The 14,631-nt window shown below is 45.1% G+C and overlaps 1 protein-coding gene across 1 annotated transcript in view; it reads right to left on the reverse strand.

The window, feature by feature from the left end:
- Positions 1-14,210, reverse strand: part of kirrel1 (kirre like nephrin family adhesion molecule 1) — a 171,910-nt gene extending 157,700 nt beyond the window's left edge. Inside the window, exons 1-2 of the mRNA XM_012953202.3 lie at positions 14,157-14,210; positions 9,778-10,065 (exon numbers count right to left, since the gene is read on the reverse strand). Of these exons, the coding sequence (XP_012808656.1) occupies positions 9,778-9,829 (52 nt within the window). The 5' untranslated portion in view covers positions 9,830-10,065; positions 14,157-14,210. The remainder of the gene's footprint in view (positions 1-9,777; positions 10,066-14,156) is intronic.
- Positions 14,211-14,631: the final 421 nt, after the last annotated feature.

A 14,631-nucleotide genomic window follows, 5' to 3' on the forward strand; every position in this document is an offset into this window, starting at 1 on the left:
GTTGGGATCAATTACAGGTACTGTTTTATTATTACAGAGAAAAGGGAATCATTTAACCATTAAATAAACCCAATAGGGCTGTTCTGCCCCCAATAAGGGGTAATTATATCTTAGTTGGGATCAAGTACAGGTACTGTTTTATTATTACAGAGAAAAGGGAATCATTTAACCATTAAATAAACCCAATAGGGCTGTTCTGCCCCCAATAAGGGGTAATTATATCTTAGTTGGGATCAAGTACAGGTACTGTTTTATTATTACAGAGAAAAGGGAATCATTTAACCATGAAATGAACCCAATAGGGCTGTTCTGCCCCCAATAAGGGTTAATTATATCTTAGTTGGGATCAAGTACAGGTACTGTTTTTATTATTACAGAGAAAAGGGAATCATTTAACCATTAAATAAACCCAATAGGGCTGTTCTGCCCCAATAAGGGGTAATTATATCTTAGTTGGGATCAAGTACAGGTACTGTTTTTATTATTACAGAGAAAAGGGAATCATTTAACCATGAAATAAACCCAATAGGGCTGTTCTGCCCCCAATAAGGGGTAATTATATCTTAGTTGGGATCAAGTACAGGTACTGTTTTATTATTACAGAGAAAAGGGAATCATTTAACCATTAAATAAACCCAATAGGGCTGTTCTGCCCCCAATAAGGGGTAATTATATCTTAGTTGGGATCAAGTACAGGTACTGTTTTTATTATTACAGAGAAAAGGGAATCATTTAACCATGAAATAAACCCAATAGGGCTGTTCTGCCCCAATAAGGGGTAATTATATCTTAGTTGGGATCAATTACAGGTACTGTTTTATTATTACAGAGAAAAGGGAATCATTTAACCATTAAATAAACCCAATAGGGCTGTTCTGCCCCCAATAAAGGGTAATTATATCTTAGTTGGGATCAAGTACAGGTACTGTTTTATTATTACAGAGAAAAGGGAATCATTTAACCATTAAATAAACCCAATAGGGCTGTTCTGCCCCCAATAAGGGGTAATTATATCTTAGTTGGGATCAAGTACAGGTACTGTTTTATTATTACAGAGAAAAGGGAATCATTTAACCATGAAATGAACCCAATAGGGCTGTTCTGCCCCCAATAAGGGTTAATTATATCTTAGTTGGGATCAATTACAGGTACTGTTTTATTATTACAGAGAAAAGGGAATCATTTAACCATTAAATAAACCCAATAGGGCTGTTCTGCCCCCAATAAAGGGTAATTATATCTTAGTTGGGATCAAGTACAGGTACTGTTTTATTATTACAGAGAAAAGGGAATCATTTAACCATTAAATAAACCCAATAGGGCTGTTCTGCCCCCAATAAGGGGTAATTATATCTTAGTTGGGATCAAGTACAGGTACTGTTTTATTATTACAGAGAAAAGGGAATCATTTAACCATTAAATAAACCCAATAGGGCTGTTCTGCCCCCAATAAGGGGTAATTATATCTTAGTTGGGATCAAGTACAGGTACTGTTTTATTATTACAGAGAAAAGGGAATCATTTAACCATGAAATGAACCCAATAGGGCTGTTCTGCCCCCAATAAGGGTTAATTATATCTTAGTTGGGATCAAGTACAGGTACTGTTTTATTATTACAGAGAAAAGGGAATCATTTAACCATGAAATGAACCCAATAGGGCTGTTCTGCCCCCAATAAGGGTTAATTATATCTTAGTTGGGATCAAGTACAGGTACTGTTTTTATTATTACAGAGAAAAGGGAATCATTTAACCATTAAATAAACCCAATAGGGCTGTTCTGCCCCAATAAGGGGTAATTATATCTTAGTTGGGATCAAGTACAGGTACTGTTTTTATTATTACAGAGAAAAGGGAATCATTTAACCATGAAATAAACCCAATAGGGCTGTTCTGCCCCCAATAAGGGGTAATTATATCTTAGTTGGGATCAAGTACAGGTACTGTTTTATTATTACAGAGAAAAGGGAATCATTTAACCATTAAATAAACCCAATAGGGCTGTTCTGCCCCCAATAAGGGGTAATTATATCTTAGTTGGGATCAAGTACAGGTACTGTTTTTATTATTACAGAGAAAAGGGAATCATTTAACCATGAAATAAACCCAATAGGGCTGTTCTGCCCCCAATAAGGGGTAATTATATCTTAGTTGGGATCAAGTACAGGTACTGTTTTATTATTACAGAGAAAAGGGAATCATTTAACCATGAAATAAACCCAATAGGGCTGTTCTGCCCCAATAAGGGGTAATTATATCTTAGTTGGGATCAAGTACAGGTACTGTTTTATTATTACAGAGAAAAGGGAATCATTTAACCATTAAATAAACCCAATAGGGCTGTTCTGCCCCCAATAAGGGGTAATTATATCTTAACTACAAGATACTGTTTTATTTCTACATAGAAAAAGGAAATCAGTTTTAAAAATCTGAATTATTTGATTAAAATGGAGTCTATGGGTGACGGGCTTTCCGTAATTCTGAGCTTTTTGGATAACGGGTTTCCGGATAAGAGGTCCGATACCGGTAATAATATATCAGCAACCAATCAGAAGTTAGCATCTAACATACTAGACCTGGAGCAAAGTCGTAGAAGAAAAGCAGTAGAAAAAAGAACCAATAGGGCCATTAAAGGCCAAATTCTCTTTTTAAAATAGTTCTTATAGTTCTCCCAAAGGAGCTTTACATTTCCTTCCTCGCCACGTCTGCCGGAAAGCCATTCCTTGTATTGATCACCCTATCTGGAAACAAGTATTTCCTTATAGTGTTCCTCCTTCCAGCTCCAAGTCGGTCCCCCCTGATTTTTGCCACCTATTAATTAAAATGATAAGTTTATTGTTTCTATTGTATCCACCCTCTCCATTCTCCTCTAAGCTCCGCCCCCCCCTAACTTATAACCACAAAAACCACAGATTTTCTGCAAAACTTCACGTAAAACTGAATAGAAAAAAAAAACTTGACCTTTGGTAAATCTGCCCTTTGATCCGGTGACCTATTTAATGGGCTCATAGCGTTGTTACGGATTTATGCAGCGCTGGCCCTTTAAAGATTCTGTAAAAATCGGCTTTTTAATAGCCGGATAAGGAATATTTTTAGTAAGGGAAAACAATGGCAGCCGTCCAGAAATTGTAATGAGATAATTGCAGATCATGCCTACCACTCGGATGCTTCAGAGAGGGGTTTTGGCTCAAATGGGCAACAATGCCGACGGATTAGAGTCCGATGCATCAAATCTGAATGGATCAGACAAAAAAAGCCTTAATGGCAACGACTTTATTCATTTGGGTGATTGAGCGCTCCGAGTGCTTCCATTTAGGCCCAGATTTGCTTGTTTTACTTGGGCATTAAGATCACTACAGCCCACTGAAATTCCACGAAAAAGATTATTTAGGAGACAGGGAGGGAGAGAGAGGGAGGGGAAGAGCCAGAGCCGGCCAGACTCTCTATCAGCACTGACCTGTGGCCCCTGAGCTGTTCCCTGAGAGATGTAGTTCTGGGGCAGCTGGGAAACCCGTGGGAGTTGTAGTTCAGAAAGATGTGGGGAACTGGCATAGATTTGCTTCCAGTAAAGAACTAGGCAGGGAGATATTATCCCCTATACAAACTTACTTTCCCAGAGGCTATTATCCCCCCACTGCTACTATAGGCACCATCTCTCCCTACTATACCTGCTATCCCACAGCCCCAGTCCCTTCCCAGAGGCTATTATCCCCCCACTGCTACTATAGGCACCATCTCTCCCTACTATACCTGCTATCCCACAGCCCCAGTCCCTTCCCAGAGGCTATTATCCCCCCACTGCTACTATAGGCACCATCTCTCCCTACTATACCTGCTATCCCACAGCCCCAGTCCCTTCCCAGAGGCTATTATCCCCCCACTGCTACTATAGGCACCATCTCTCCCTACTATACCTGCTATCCCACAGCCCCAGTCCCTTCCCAGAGGCTATTATCCCCCCCACTGCTACTATAGGCACCATCTCTCCCTACTATACCTGCTATCCCACAGCCCCAGTCCCTTCCCAGAGGCTATTATCCCCTTTACTACTACAGGTGCTGCTGTGCTGCCTGTACAGTATAAAGCTATACTTGTAGTTTCTCATGAAGCATTCCAACCATCTCCTTACTTACAACAGCAGCACATTAAGGGCCAATTATGCTCAGTTGCCATTGGTTGGACCCCCCAAAAGACAGCTGTGCCTAACCATTTCTGTTAAAAATCTCCCAATGAAACATTTTCTGTTTTCTTTCCACCATATTTCTACCTTCTATGCAAATACTCCATAATAACACTGGTTGTTGTTTTTTTTCAATGTGCGCACTGATTCTAATTACACTTAATTGCACCTCATTTGCATTGAGCTGCGGACACATTTCAGGCTAAATACTGAAGGTTCTTAAACAATAGGAGGCATTTATGGTGCAGTCATGCCATGTTATTCCCTTTCTTTACACTCACCGTTCCTATTAGGCTCAGTAGAATTGACTCATTTCATTGTGATAATATCTAATGACACGTGCCCTATCTCCGGCGCCTGTTCTGCCATATCTCTCTCTCGAGTTATCGTTTAGTAAAGAGGCTTGCGCCGCTCTAAACGCTATAGTCATAAATTATACCTACATCAAGATCCTGCTTGCCTCGCAGCCCATGAATAATGAGGGCCAGGATCTTTAGAGGAGCATCTTTAAACAATGGTTTAAAGACTATTGCTATAGATACAAGAAGAATTATTTTAGTCATCATAGATTTTCTGCTCTAGGGGTGCTATGTAACTTACATTACAACAAGGGGGGTATCCCATAGAACAGGGATGACTGATGGGCTAAGGGAAACTTGTGGTCTTCTCGGGCAGGGTTGTCCAACTGGAGGCCCTCAGATTTTAATGGCCCCTGGCCCCTGAACACAATCTATGAGAAATGATCTTCCCACTACATGTAACTAGTTAGCACTGTTCTAGGGCATTTTTATGCCTTTGATCCCCTCTATGGACCTCTTTGCATGGTCTTCAGATGTTCTCTTTGTTGACCAACATGTGATTCTATGAACATCTAGGCAAAAATATTGGACAAGAAAGGACCCTAATTTTCCTTTAGGCTTCCAGCATTGTCTAGGAGAGCAATTAAACATTCAAACCAAAGCTCCTGCCATTGGGGTGATTGCTGAAGGCTCCATATCATGGGTTGCCACAATGCAGAAGCTAAATGTTAGAAATGTGGGGGTGGGACGTTGATTATTGTAGGACAAGATAGCAATAGTAGGGCAAGGTGACAAGAATATCATGGACATCTTCCAGCACGCTTTGGTAGCCTTCAGGGTGTTGGGGGTTTGCAGTCTAAATAATGCATCTTGGTGTAGGGCAATCTTAAGGTCCCCATACACGGGCCGACTATAGCTGCCGATATCGGTCCCTTGGACCGATACGGCAGCTAATCGGCCCGTGTATGGGGAGAGCAGAGCGGCCTGGCCGACCGATATCTGGCCTGAAATTGGCCAGATCTCGATCGGCCAGGTTAGAAAATCCGGTCGGATCGGGGACCGCATCGGCTCGTTGATGCGGTCCCCGATCCGACTGCCCCATTGCCGCCCACATAATCTGATCGTTTGGCCCCAGGGCCAAACGATCGGATTATTTTTTTTTACCTAAATGCTCCCCGATATCGCCCACCCGTAGGTGGGGATATCGGGGGAAGATCTGCTCGCTTGGCGACATCGCCAAGCGAGCGGATCTGCTCGTGTATGGCCACCTTTAGTCTAAATGTCTCCGGTAGGACGGTCCTACTATATAAACAATGTTTCCTGTTTTCCCCAAATACCCCACCACTTCCAGACAGTACTGTAATCCAGCCCTCGGTTGTATATCAGTTATATAGTCAGTTCTATGGGAAGTTATGTACAGCGCTGCCATAGGAAATAGGTTATACGGTATATTTAGCTTCGCTTATTCTTTACTTGATTCTTGTTAGGAATACTTTTTGCTTGCTCTGGTAAAAGTGAGCATCATTTAAAGTATATCCCAGGGATTCTAAAGCGGTTCTGCTGGCTCCCAAGAGGGCCCTATGCAACTGCTAAGGGCCCAAAAGCAGTCAGTGATTTGTGTGTTTGGGGAGGCTAATTAAAGGCGTTTTCTACATGAATTCCTTCATAGTATGCCAGGATCAATCCTATGTATAATACCCAGAACACACAGCAGGATAAATACAGTGCCAATTCCATGTATAATACCCCAGAACCCACAGCAGGATAAATACAGTGCCAATTCCATGTATAATACCCCAGAATACATAACAGGATAAATACAGTGCCAATTCCATGTATAATACCCCAGAACCCACAGCAGGATAAATACAGTGCCAATTCCATGTATAATACCCCAGAACACACAGCAGGATAAATACAGTGCCAATTCCATGTATAATACCCCAGAACCCACAGCAGGATAAATACAGTGCCAATTCCATGTATAATACCCCAGAACACACAGCAGGATAAATACAGTGCCAATTCCATGTATAATACCCCAGAACCCACAGCAGGATAAATACAGTGCCAATTCCATGTATAATACCCCAGAACACACAGCAGGATAAATACAGTGCCAATTCCATGTATAATACCCCAGAACCCACAGCAGGATAAATACAGTGCCAATTCCATGTATAATACCCCAGAACACACAGCAGGATAAATACAGTGCCAATTCCATGTATAATACCCCAGAACACACAGCAGGATAAATACAGTGCCAATTCCATGTATAATACCCCAGAACCCACAGCAGGATAAATACAGTGCAAATTCCATGTATAATACCCCAGAACCCAAAGCAGGATAAATACAGTGCCAATTCCATGTATAATACCCCAGAACCCACAGCAGGATAAATACAGTGCCAATTCCATGTATAATACCCCAGAACCCACAGCAGGATAAATACAGTGCCAATTCCATGTATAATACCCCAGAACCCACAGCAGGATAAATACAGTGCCAATTCCATGTATAATACCCCAGAACCCACAGCGGGATAAATACAGTGCCAATTCCATGTATAATACCCCAGAACCCACAGCAGGATAAATACAGTGCCAATTCCATGTATAATACCCCAGAACCCACAGCAGGATAAATACAGTGCCAATTCCATGTATAATACCCCAGAACCCACAGCAGGATAAATACAGTGCCAATTCCATGTATAATACCCCAGAACCCACAGCAGGATAAATACAGTGCCAATTCTATGTATAATACCCCAGAACCCACAGCAGGATAAATACAGTGCCAATTCCATGTATAATACCCCAGAACCCACAGCAGGATAAATACAGTGCCAATTCCATGTATAATACCCCAGAACCCACAGCAGGATAAATACAGTGCCAATACCATGTATAATACCCCAGAACCCACAGCAGGATAAATACAGTGCCAATTCCATGTATAATACCCCAGAACCCACAGCAGGATAAATACAGTGCCAATTCCATGTATAATACCCAGAACCCACAGCAGGATAAATACAGTGCCAATTCCATGTATAATACCCCAGAACACACAGCAGGATAAATACAGTGCCAATTCCATGTATAATACCCCAGAACACACAGCAGGATAAATACAGTGCCAATTCCATGTATAATACCCCAGAACACACAGCAGGATAAATACAGTGCCAATTCCATGTATAATACCCCAGAACACACAGCAGGATAAATACAGTGCCAATTCCATGTATAATACCCCAGAACACATGACAAGATAACCACTGGAAACCAAAGACTTCTGGTAGAACTTTATTCATTGTTTAGGCTTAATTTTTCCTGGAGTGCCTGGAATAGCAATGACTACAGCCAGATCTTTTTGTTCACAGAGAAAAAAATAGTGGGGGAACAAAACCGACCAAGCTCAGTCGCAACTGCCAGCAGTTAACAGCGCAGAACTGTCATCTTCTCAATCAAGACGAGTTTGAGAAGTGATGTTGCAAGATGCTGACTAGGCTGCCAGCTGTTTATGAAGAGAGGCTGCTGGGGTGGGGGGGGGGGGGGGGGGAGTATCTACAGGGGAAGCAGGGAAGGGAAACAAATGGGACATGGGAATGGTTCCTGTAGATGGAGAAATGTGGCCTACAAGTGGACATGGATAAGAGGGGAATCCAGAGGGTGGGAAGAGTCCATCCAACACAGGGGTAACTTCCCTTCCTCTTCCTGTAAAATTAAGGAAGGAAATATCTCTCTGTCTACCTCCTCCCTCGCTTGCCTGCTCCCACTTTTTCCATTTCATCTATATTGTCGGTTAACCCTTGCATGACCATTGTCAACGGCTTCAGTTCCGTTCCTGTCCAAAACTATTTCCTCTGCACTACGTCGGCGCGTTATTGGCCAACGGTTCCTTCGTAGGTGAGCTTATGAACATCTGGGGCACTTCTGGAAGCTGCCCAAGAAGTTCTGCAGCGGCTACGGTAGACAGCAGTGTGTTTTCCAGCCCTCCCTGCCGTCCGCCGCCGCTGCACGGCTGAAATGTGATATCAACTGGTTGTCTGGTATCTGCACCAGTATGATTCATTTCCCCTCCAAGTCAGAAAGCTGTGAGCCAGCTCTGTAATACGGAGCGATTTTATGGAGCAGCAGAGACTTTTATAGCTCGGGGATATCAGACACATGTTAGGCATCTATGCTATGTACTTGTGGATTTCATGTGCCTGTACAGTGTTAGCCTTAACTGCTGATGGCTTGAATGGATGGAGCCAGCAACAGATTGCTGTAAAGAGAAGCAGACATTTACATTGCATAACCCCCCCCAATGGGGTTTCCACTTGCCCAGTCAACAAGGGCAGGAGGGTAGCTGGCAGGCAAGGGGTTAAAAACAACAGTGCAACATTTACAGCTACTGCTCTTTATTGTTTGGGCTGACATTAGCTCTCCCTATTGTCACCCTGGTGTCCCTGGCGTTGTGCTCAATGCTAAATGGGCCGTCCAAACACAGAGGCGTGCAAAGTCAACACTCAGGACAATAGGTGGGCGCATCAATGTCCAGCGGAGTGTGAGTGGGGGGACCGGAGAGAAGTTAGAAGCCCCACGGCCAATGCAGCAAGCCATGATAGCAACGTAGACGAGAGGGACGGCTAGTGGTTAGAAGGCTACCCTACTGTCTGCAAGGCTATGTGGTCACCAAACACCGAACTCTGGCCATCGGTCTATATGCCCCCCGACATAATGACCACCATCATCAAACCATCTCGAAAGTCTCAGACTCTTTAAATAAACCAAAAAAAGTCCATCCATCCTTCCATCCAGTCTGTACAGCTGTCTGTGTGTTTAAGCGACAGCCAAACTCTCTTTGGAATCTTTTTTCCTTCTTGCTCTCTTTTCCCACCAGTCTCAAAAAGTCTTATCCCACCCCCCACCTCCAAAGCATGTCCATCCTTCCATCTTTCTGCTGGTCTCATTAGCTAACCACAGAATTCCATTTCATCCTTCCTTCTAACAATCCAGGCTAAGGAACAGTCTAAAATTCCATCCATCCCTCTCGCCCCTTCCTCACTATCCATCCTTCTCCTCTTCGCTCGACATGGTTAAACCTCTCCAAAACTCATTGTGCGCTCATTTATCCGCCTGTCTGTGCGCCCCAGGCGCTGTGCCATATCCCCAAACCCAGCTTCCAAGATTCTGGGATCCCATAACATGTCGACTCATTGTTTAAAGTTGCATTCCGTCTACATCATCATCATCCTCAATTCCACCAAACGCATTAAGGGTTATAACTTGGGTGCCTTACCTTGTGAAAGAGTCTCGGGCAGCGTAAATATCCAGATAAAGAGAAAAAGCATGCTCTCTCCTGGTCTCCCCCAAAGCCAGGGTCTGCAAAACTGGTGACTTCAGCTGGATTTTCCTCCTCTCCGATGTCCCTCTCTCCGGCTGGATCTCACCGTCCTTTTCCAACCATATCCCAGAGCAGAAAGCAGGGCTCGGCAGCAGAGTTCAGCTAGAGATGGTGATGCCTTTCCCACAGAGCGCCGAGCTCTCTCTCTTGCACTGTTACACACTCACACAGGCACAAAAAAGTCTTGGAATGAGAGTGGATTGAGAATCCAAAGGGGGAAGGAACCATTCCTCCAACAGTAGGGGGAGGGAAGGGAAAAATACTTTGTAAACTCTCTTTTTTACCAACACATTTTTTCCTCTCTCCCTCTCTCTCTCTCTCTCTCTCTCTCTCTCTCTCTCTCTCTCTCTCTGTATCAGAACAACACACACGAGGAAGGAGAGAGAAAGAGAAACAGTAGGGTTTAATTAGGAGGAGAGAAAGGGCTGCCAGTTCCAGGGGGAGTTTGGGGAAGGAATTGCTGATGTGAGGAATGGAATTTGGGATTTTTTTTTTTTTTTGCCTCCTTTTAGACTGGAGTTTTTTAACCAATCCAACCCCCCTCCCTGCCCCCCCCCCCTTACATGTGGTGACACAGAGGGAATTGTCCTTCCCCTCTAAACATTCCATATCTTGTCTGAAAGGGGATTGTGCAAGTCTGCTCTGCTTGTCTGAAAGAGCTCTGCTCCGAGGGGGTTTCTGCGCAGTTAATGGCAAGCTCTTTGGTTCAGAGACTTTTTTTTTTTTTAAATCTTATTTATTAGCAGTATGGTAGCTCAGTGCTAATCTGTAAGGGGTTTGTCTGTTCTGTCGGGGTGTGTCATAGGGAACTTAGATTGTAAGCTCCTCTGGGGCAGGGACTGATGGGAATGTGATAGGGACCTTAGATTGTAAGCTCACTGTGGCAGGGACTGATGGGAATGTGATAGGGACCTTAGATTGTAAGCTCACTGGGGCAGGGACTGATGGGAATGTGATAGGGACCTTAGATTGTAAGCTCACTGGGGCAGGGACTGATGGGAATGTGATAGGGACCTTAGATTGTAAGCTCCACTGGGGCAGGGGCTGATGGGAATGTGATAGGGACCTTAGATTGTAAGCTCACTGGGGCAGGGACTGATGGGAATGTGATAGGGGCCTTAGATTGTAAGCTCCTCTGGGGCAGGGGCTGATGGGAATGGGATAGGGACCTTAGATTGTAAGCTCACTGGGGCAGGGACTGATGGGAATGTGATAGGGGCCTTAGATTGTAAGCTCCACTGGGGCAGGGACTGATGGGAATGGGATAGGGACCTTAGATTGTAAGCTCACTGGGGCAGGGACTGATGGGAATGTGATAGGGGCCTTAGATTGTAAGCTCACTGGGGCAGGGACTGATGGGAATGTGATAGGGACCTTAGATTGTAAGCTCCACTGGGGCAGGGACTGATGGGAATGTGATAGGGGCCTTAGATTGTAAGCTCACTGGGGCAGGGACTGATGGGAATGGGATAGGGACCTTAGATTGTAAGCTCACTGGGGCAGGGGCTGATGGGAATGTGATAGGGACCTTAGATTGTAAACTCCACTGGGGCAGGGGCTGATGGGAATGTGATAGGGACCTTAGATTGTAAGCTCACTGGGGCAGGGACTGATGGGAATGGGATAGGGACCTTAGATTGTAAGCTCCACTGGGGCAGGGACTGATGGGAATGGGATAGGGACCTTAGATTGTAAGCTCCACTGGGGCAGGGGCTGATGGGAATGTGATAGGGACCTTAGATTGTAAGCTCCACTGGGGCAGGGACTGATGGGAATGGGATAGGGACCTTAGATTGTAAGCTCACTGGGGGCAGGGGCTGATGGGAATGTGATAGGGACCTTAGATTGTAAGCTCACTGGGGCAGGGACTGATGGGAATGTGTAAGGGACCTTAGATTGTAAGCTCACTGGGGCAGGGGCTGATGGGAATGTGATAGGGACCTTAGATTGTAAGCTCACTGGGGGCAGGGGCTGATGGGAATGTGATAGGGACCTTAGATTGTAAGCTCCACTGGGGCAGGGACTGATGGGAATGTGATAGGGACCTTAGATTGTAAGCTCACTGGGGCAGGGACTGATGGGAATGTGATAGGGACCTTAGATTGTAAGCTCACTGGGGCAGGGACTGATGGGAATGTGATAGGGACCATAGATTGTAAGCTCCACTGGGGCAGGGACTGATGGGAATGTGATAGGGACCTTAGATTGTAAGCTCACTGGGGCAGGGGCTGATGGGAATGGGATAGGGACCTTAGATTGTAAGCTCACTGGGGCAGGGACTGATGGGAATGTGATAGGGGCCTTAGATTGTAAGCTCACTGGGGCAGGGACTGATGGGAATGTGATAGGGCCTTAGATTGTAAGCTCACTGGGGCAGGGACTGATGAGAATGGGATAGGGACCTCAAATTTGAAAGATCTACCCTTTGGGGACCATAGTGATGCCCGTAGCACACAGGTAAGAATAACTAAAGCCCTTGTTGGGCAGTCTGGTTTGGGGCAGATGTAGGATTAACCCTTTCCATACTGGTGAATGTAATTAGGTGCCCTATGGAGCTGGCAGGATAGTAAGCAGCACGACCCCTCGCTAACAGGCTGTAGGTGCAGCCAGAATAAGGGATTACATAAAACAAGTGAAATAATTGGATGCCACTTGGCGCTCGTTCCCTTGGCTCTCCCGGAGCCGTGCGTCTGGATTTGGCCAGGGGGGCCTGAAACCGTGCCACTTCCTCCGTCTCTCTGTCCGGCCATCACTTGATTCATCAGTAGATTTATCTTTTAATTCACATCAGTCCATCAGTCTGATTATCTATCCATCCATCACCCGGCTGTCTCCTTGCCTAGAGCGTTACCTGTCCCATCCTCCCTCCCTGCTGCCTCTCATAATGGCTGTACTTTTGTTCAGCAGTCGCAGCAGAGAGCTGGGAAGGTCTTTATATAAAGAATGGCCACTGACCCACAGAGCTTACAGTCTGTCACTGAGCCATACACTGATTTAGTAAAGGCCTTCACATCAGACAATTGCTGGTACTGAGGGGAGTGGTATGGATACATCAAATGCACCCTCACTGATGGGAATGTGATAGGGACCTTAGATTGTAAGCTCACTGGGGCAGGGACTGATGGGAATGTGATAGGGACCTTAGATTGTAAGCTCACTGGGGCAGGGGCTGATGGGAATGTGATAGGGACCTTAGATTGTAAGCTCCACTGGGGCAGGGGCTGATGGGAATAGGATAGGGACCTTAGATTGTAAGCTCACTGGGGCAGGGACTGATGGGAATGTGATAGGGACCTTAGATTGTAAGCTCCACTGGGGCAGGGGCTGATGGGAATAGGATAGGGACCTTAGATTGTAAGCTCACTGGGGCAGGGAGTGATGGGAATGTGATAGGGACCTTAGATTGTAAGCTCACTGGGGCAGGGACTGATGGGAATGTGATAGGAACCTTAGATTGTAAGCTCACTGGGGCAGGGACTGATGGGAATGGGATAGGGACCTTAGATTGTAAGCTCCACTGTCCAATATGGCTGCCTTCATTGAATCATTCAACCATCACTCTCATACTGCACAGTGATATGTGTACAACTTTTAAAGGGCAACTAAACCCCCGACACTTATTTGGCTGCATCTAATTGGAGATGCTAGGACATGCAATGCAACTGGAAGCCCACAGGTAGGGCACCTCTGGTGTATATAAAGTTACCTCCATTGCGGTCACATGATTTGTATTGCTCGGGGAGGGGGGGGGGTAGAATAAAGAGATTTGGGGAGTTTCGATGCCAAGCTTTTAGGTGGTAAAAAACACTGTGGGCAAAAACATAATCTCCCCGTGTGTCACGGTATTAGTTGCCCTTTAACCCCTTGTGCTTTAAGCTGTTCCAGACATCCACAGGCCTGTGTTTAAAGCTGAGGCTGCTGGGAGATGTAGTTCATTACAAGCTTGCTGCCTATAAAGTGTATATTCTAATATGTATGTAATCATGGATGATGTATTCTTATGGGGGTATGGGGGTCTTTATGGGGCTTCTAGATTAAACTGTAAGCTCTTTGGGACAGGGTCTCTACAGTGTTTTAGCAGAGACAAGTCTCAGTGTTATCTATGGAATGGAAGCTGCTACTAGTAGCACAGTGTGTTGTAGCCCTAAGGGTCTATAGAGACGTATTGGAAGAAGACTGTACCAATAGCCCAACCTGCCCATGGATACCTGGCCAATCCCTGCCCAGTCAGTGGCTGCCATTTCAGCTCAATGTGTAACAATCTAATCCCTTACCTTAAAAGCAAAGCCATAACCTGCTGCTCCTGGGCCACCCTTCTGCCATTAAAAATGTTGGCCCCTCCCCCTTGTATGATAAAACTCCTAAAAAACACCCCCTTCCCCTCCCCCCCATGCAGCCCTTAGCAGCACCCCTTTCCTCCCTGCTGTGACCCCGACATTATACACTTGGATGTGGGTTGCATGGCGGCTCAGACAGCGATGTAGCCCACAGCCTGCATCTAAACCAACTGCTGATTACACAATACAGATATGTTTAGTGAAGTTCAACCTCCTCCCTGTACAGGCCCAATGCCCCATACGCTACAAGTCGCTCTTTCCCTTTTAGGCTGAAGACACACAGAGCTACTAGTAGCAGCTACTTGTCGCGTCTACTGAAACAGACAATGCTGATCTTTACTGATAATTGTCTCAACTGTCTCAAGTGTACTACACTGTACTTTTGTTCAGCAGTCGCAATGTAGGCAGCAGA

Source organism: Xenopus tropicalis, chromosome 8, assembly GCF_000004195.4.
Source record: "Xenopus tropicalis strain Nigerian chromosome 8, UCB_Xtro_10.0, whole genome shotgun sequence".
NCBI lineage: Eukaryota > Metazoa > Chordata > Amphibia > Anura > Pipidae > Xenopus > Xenopus tropicalis.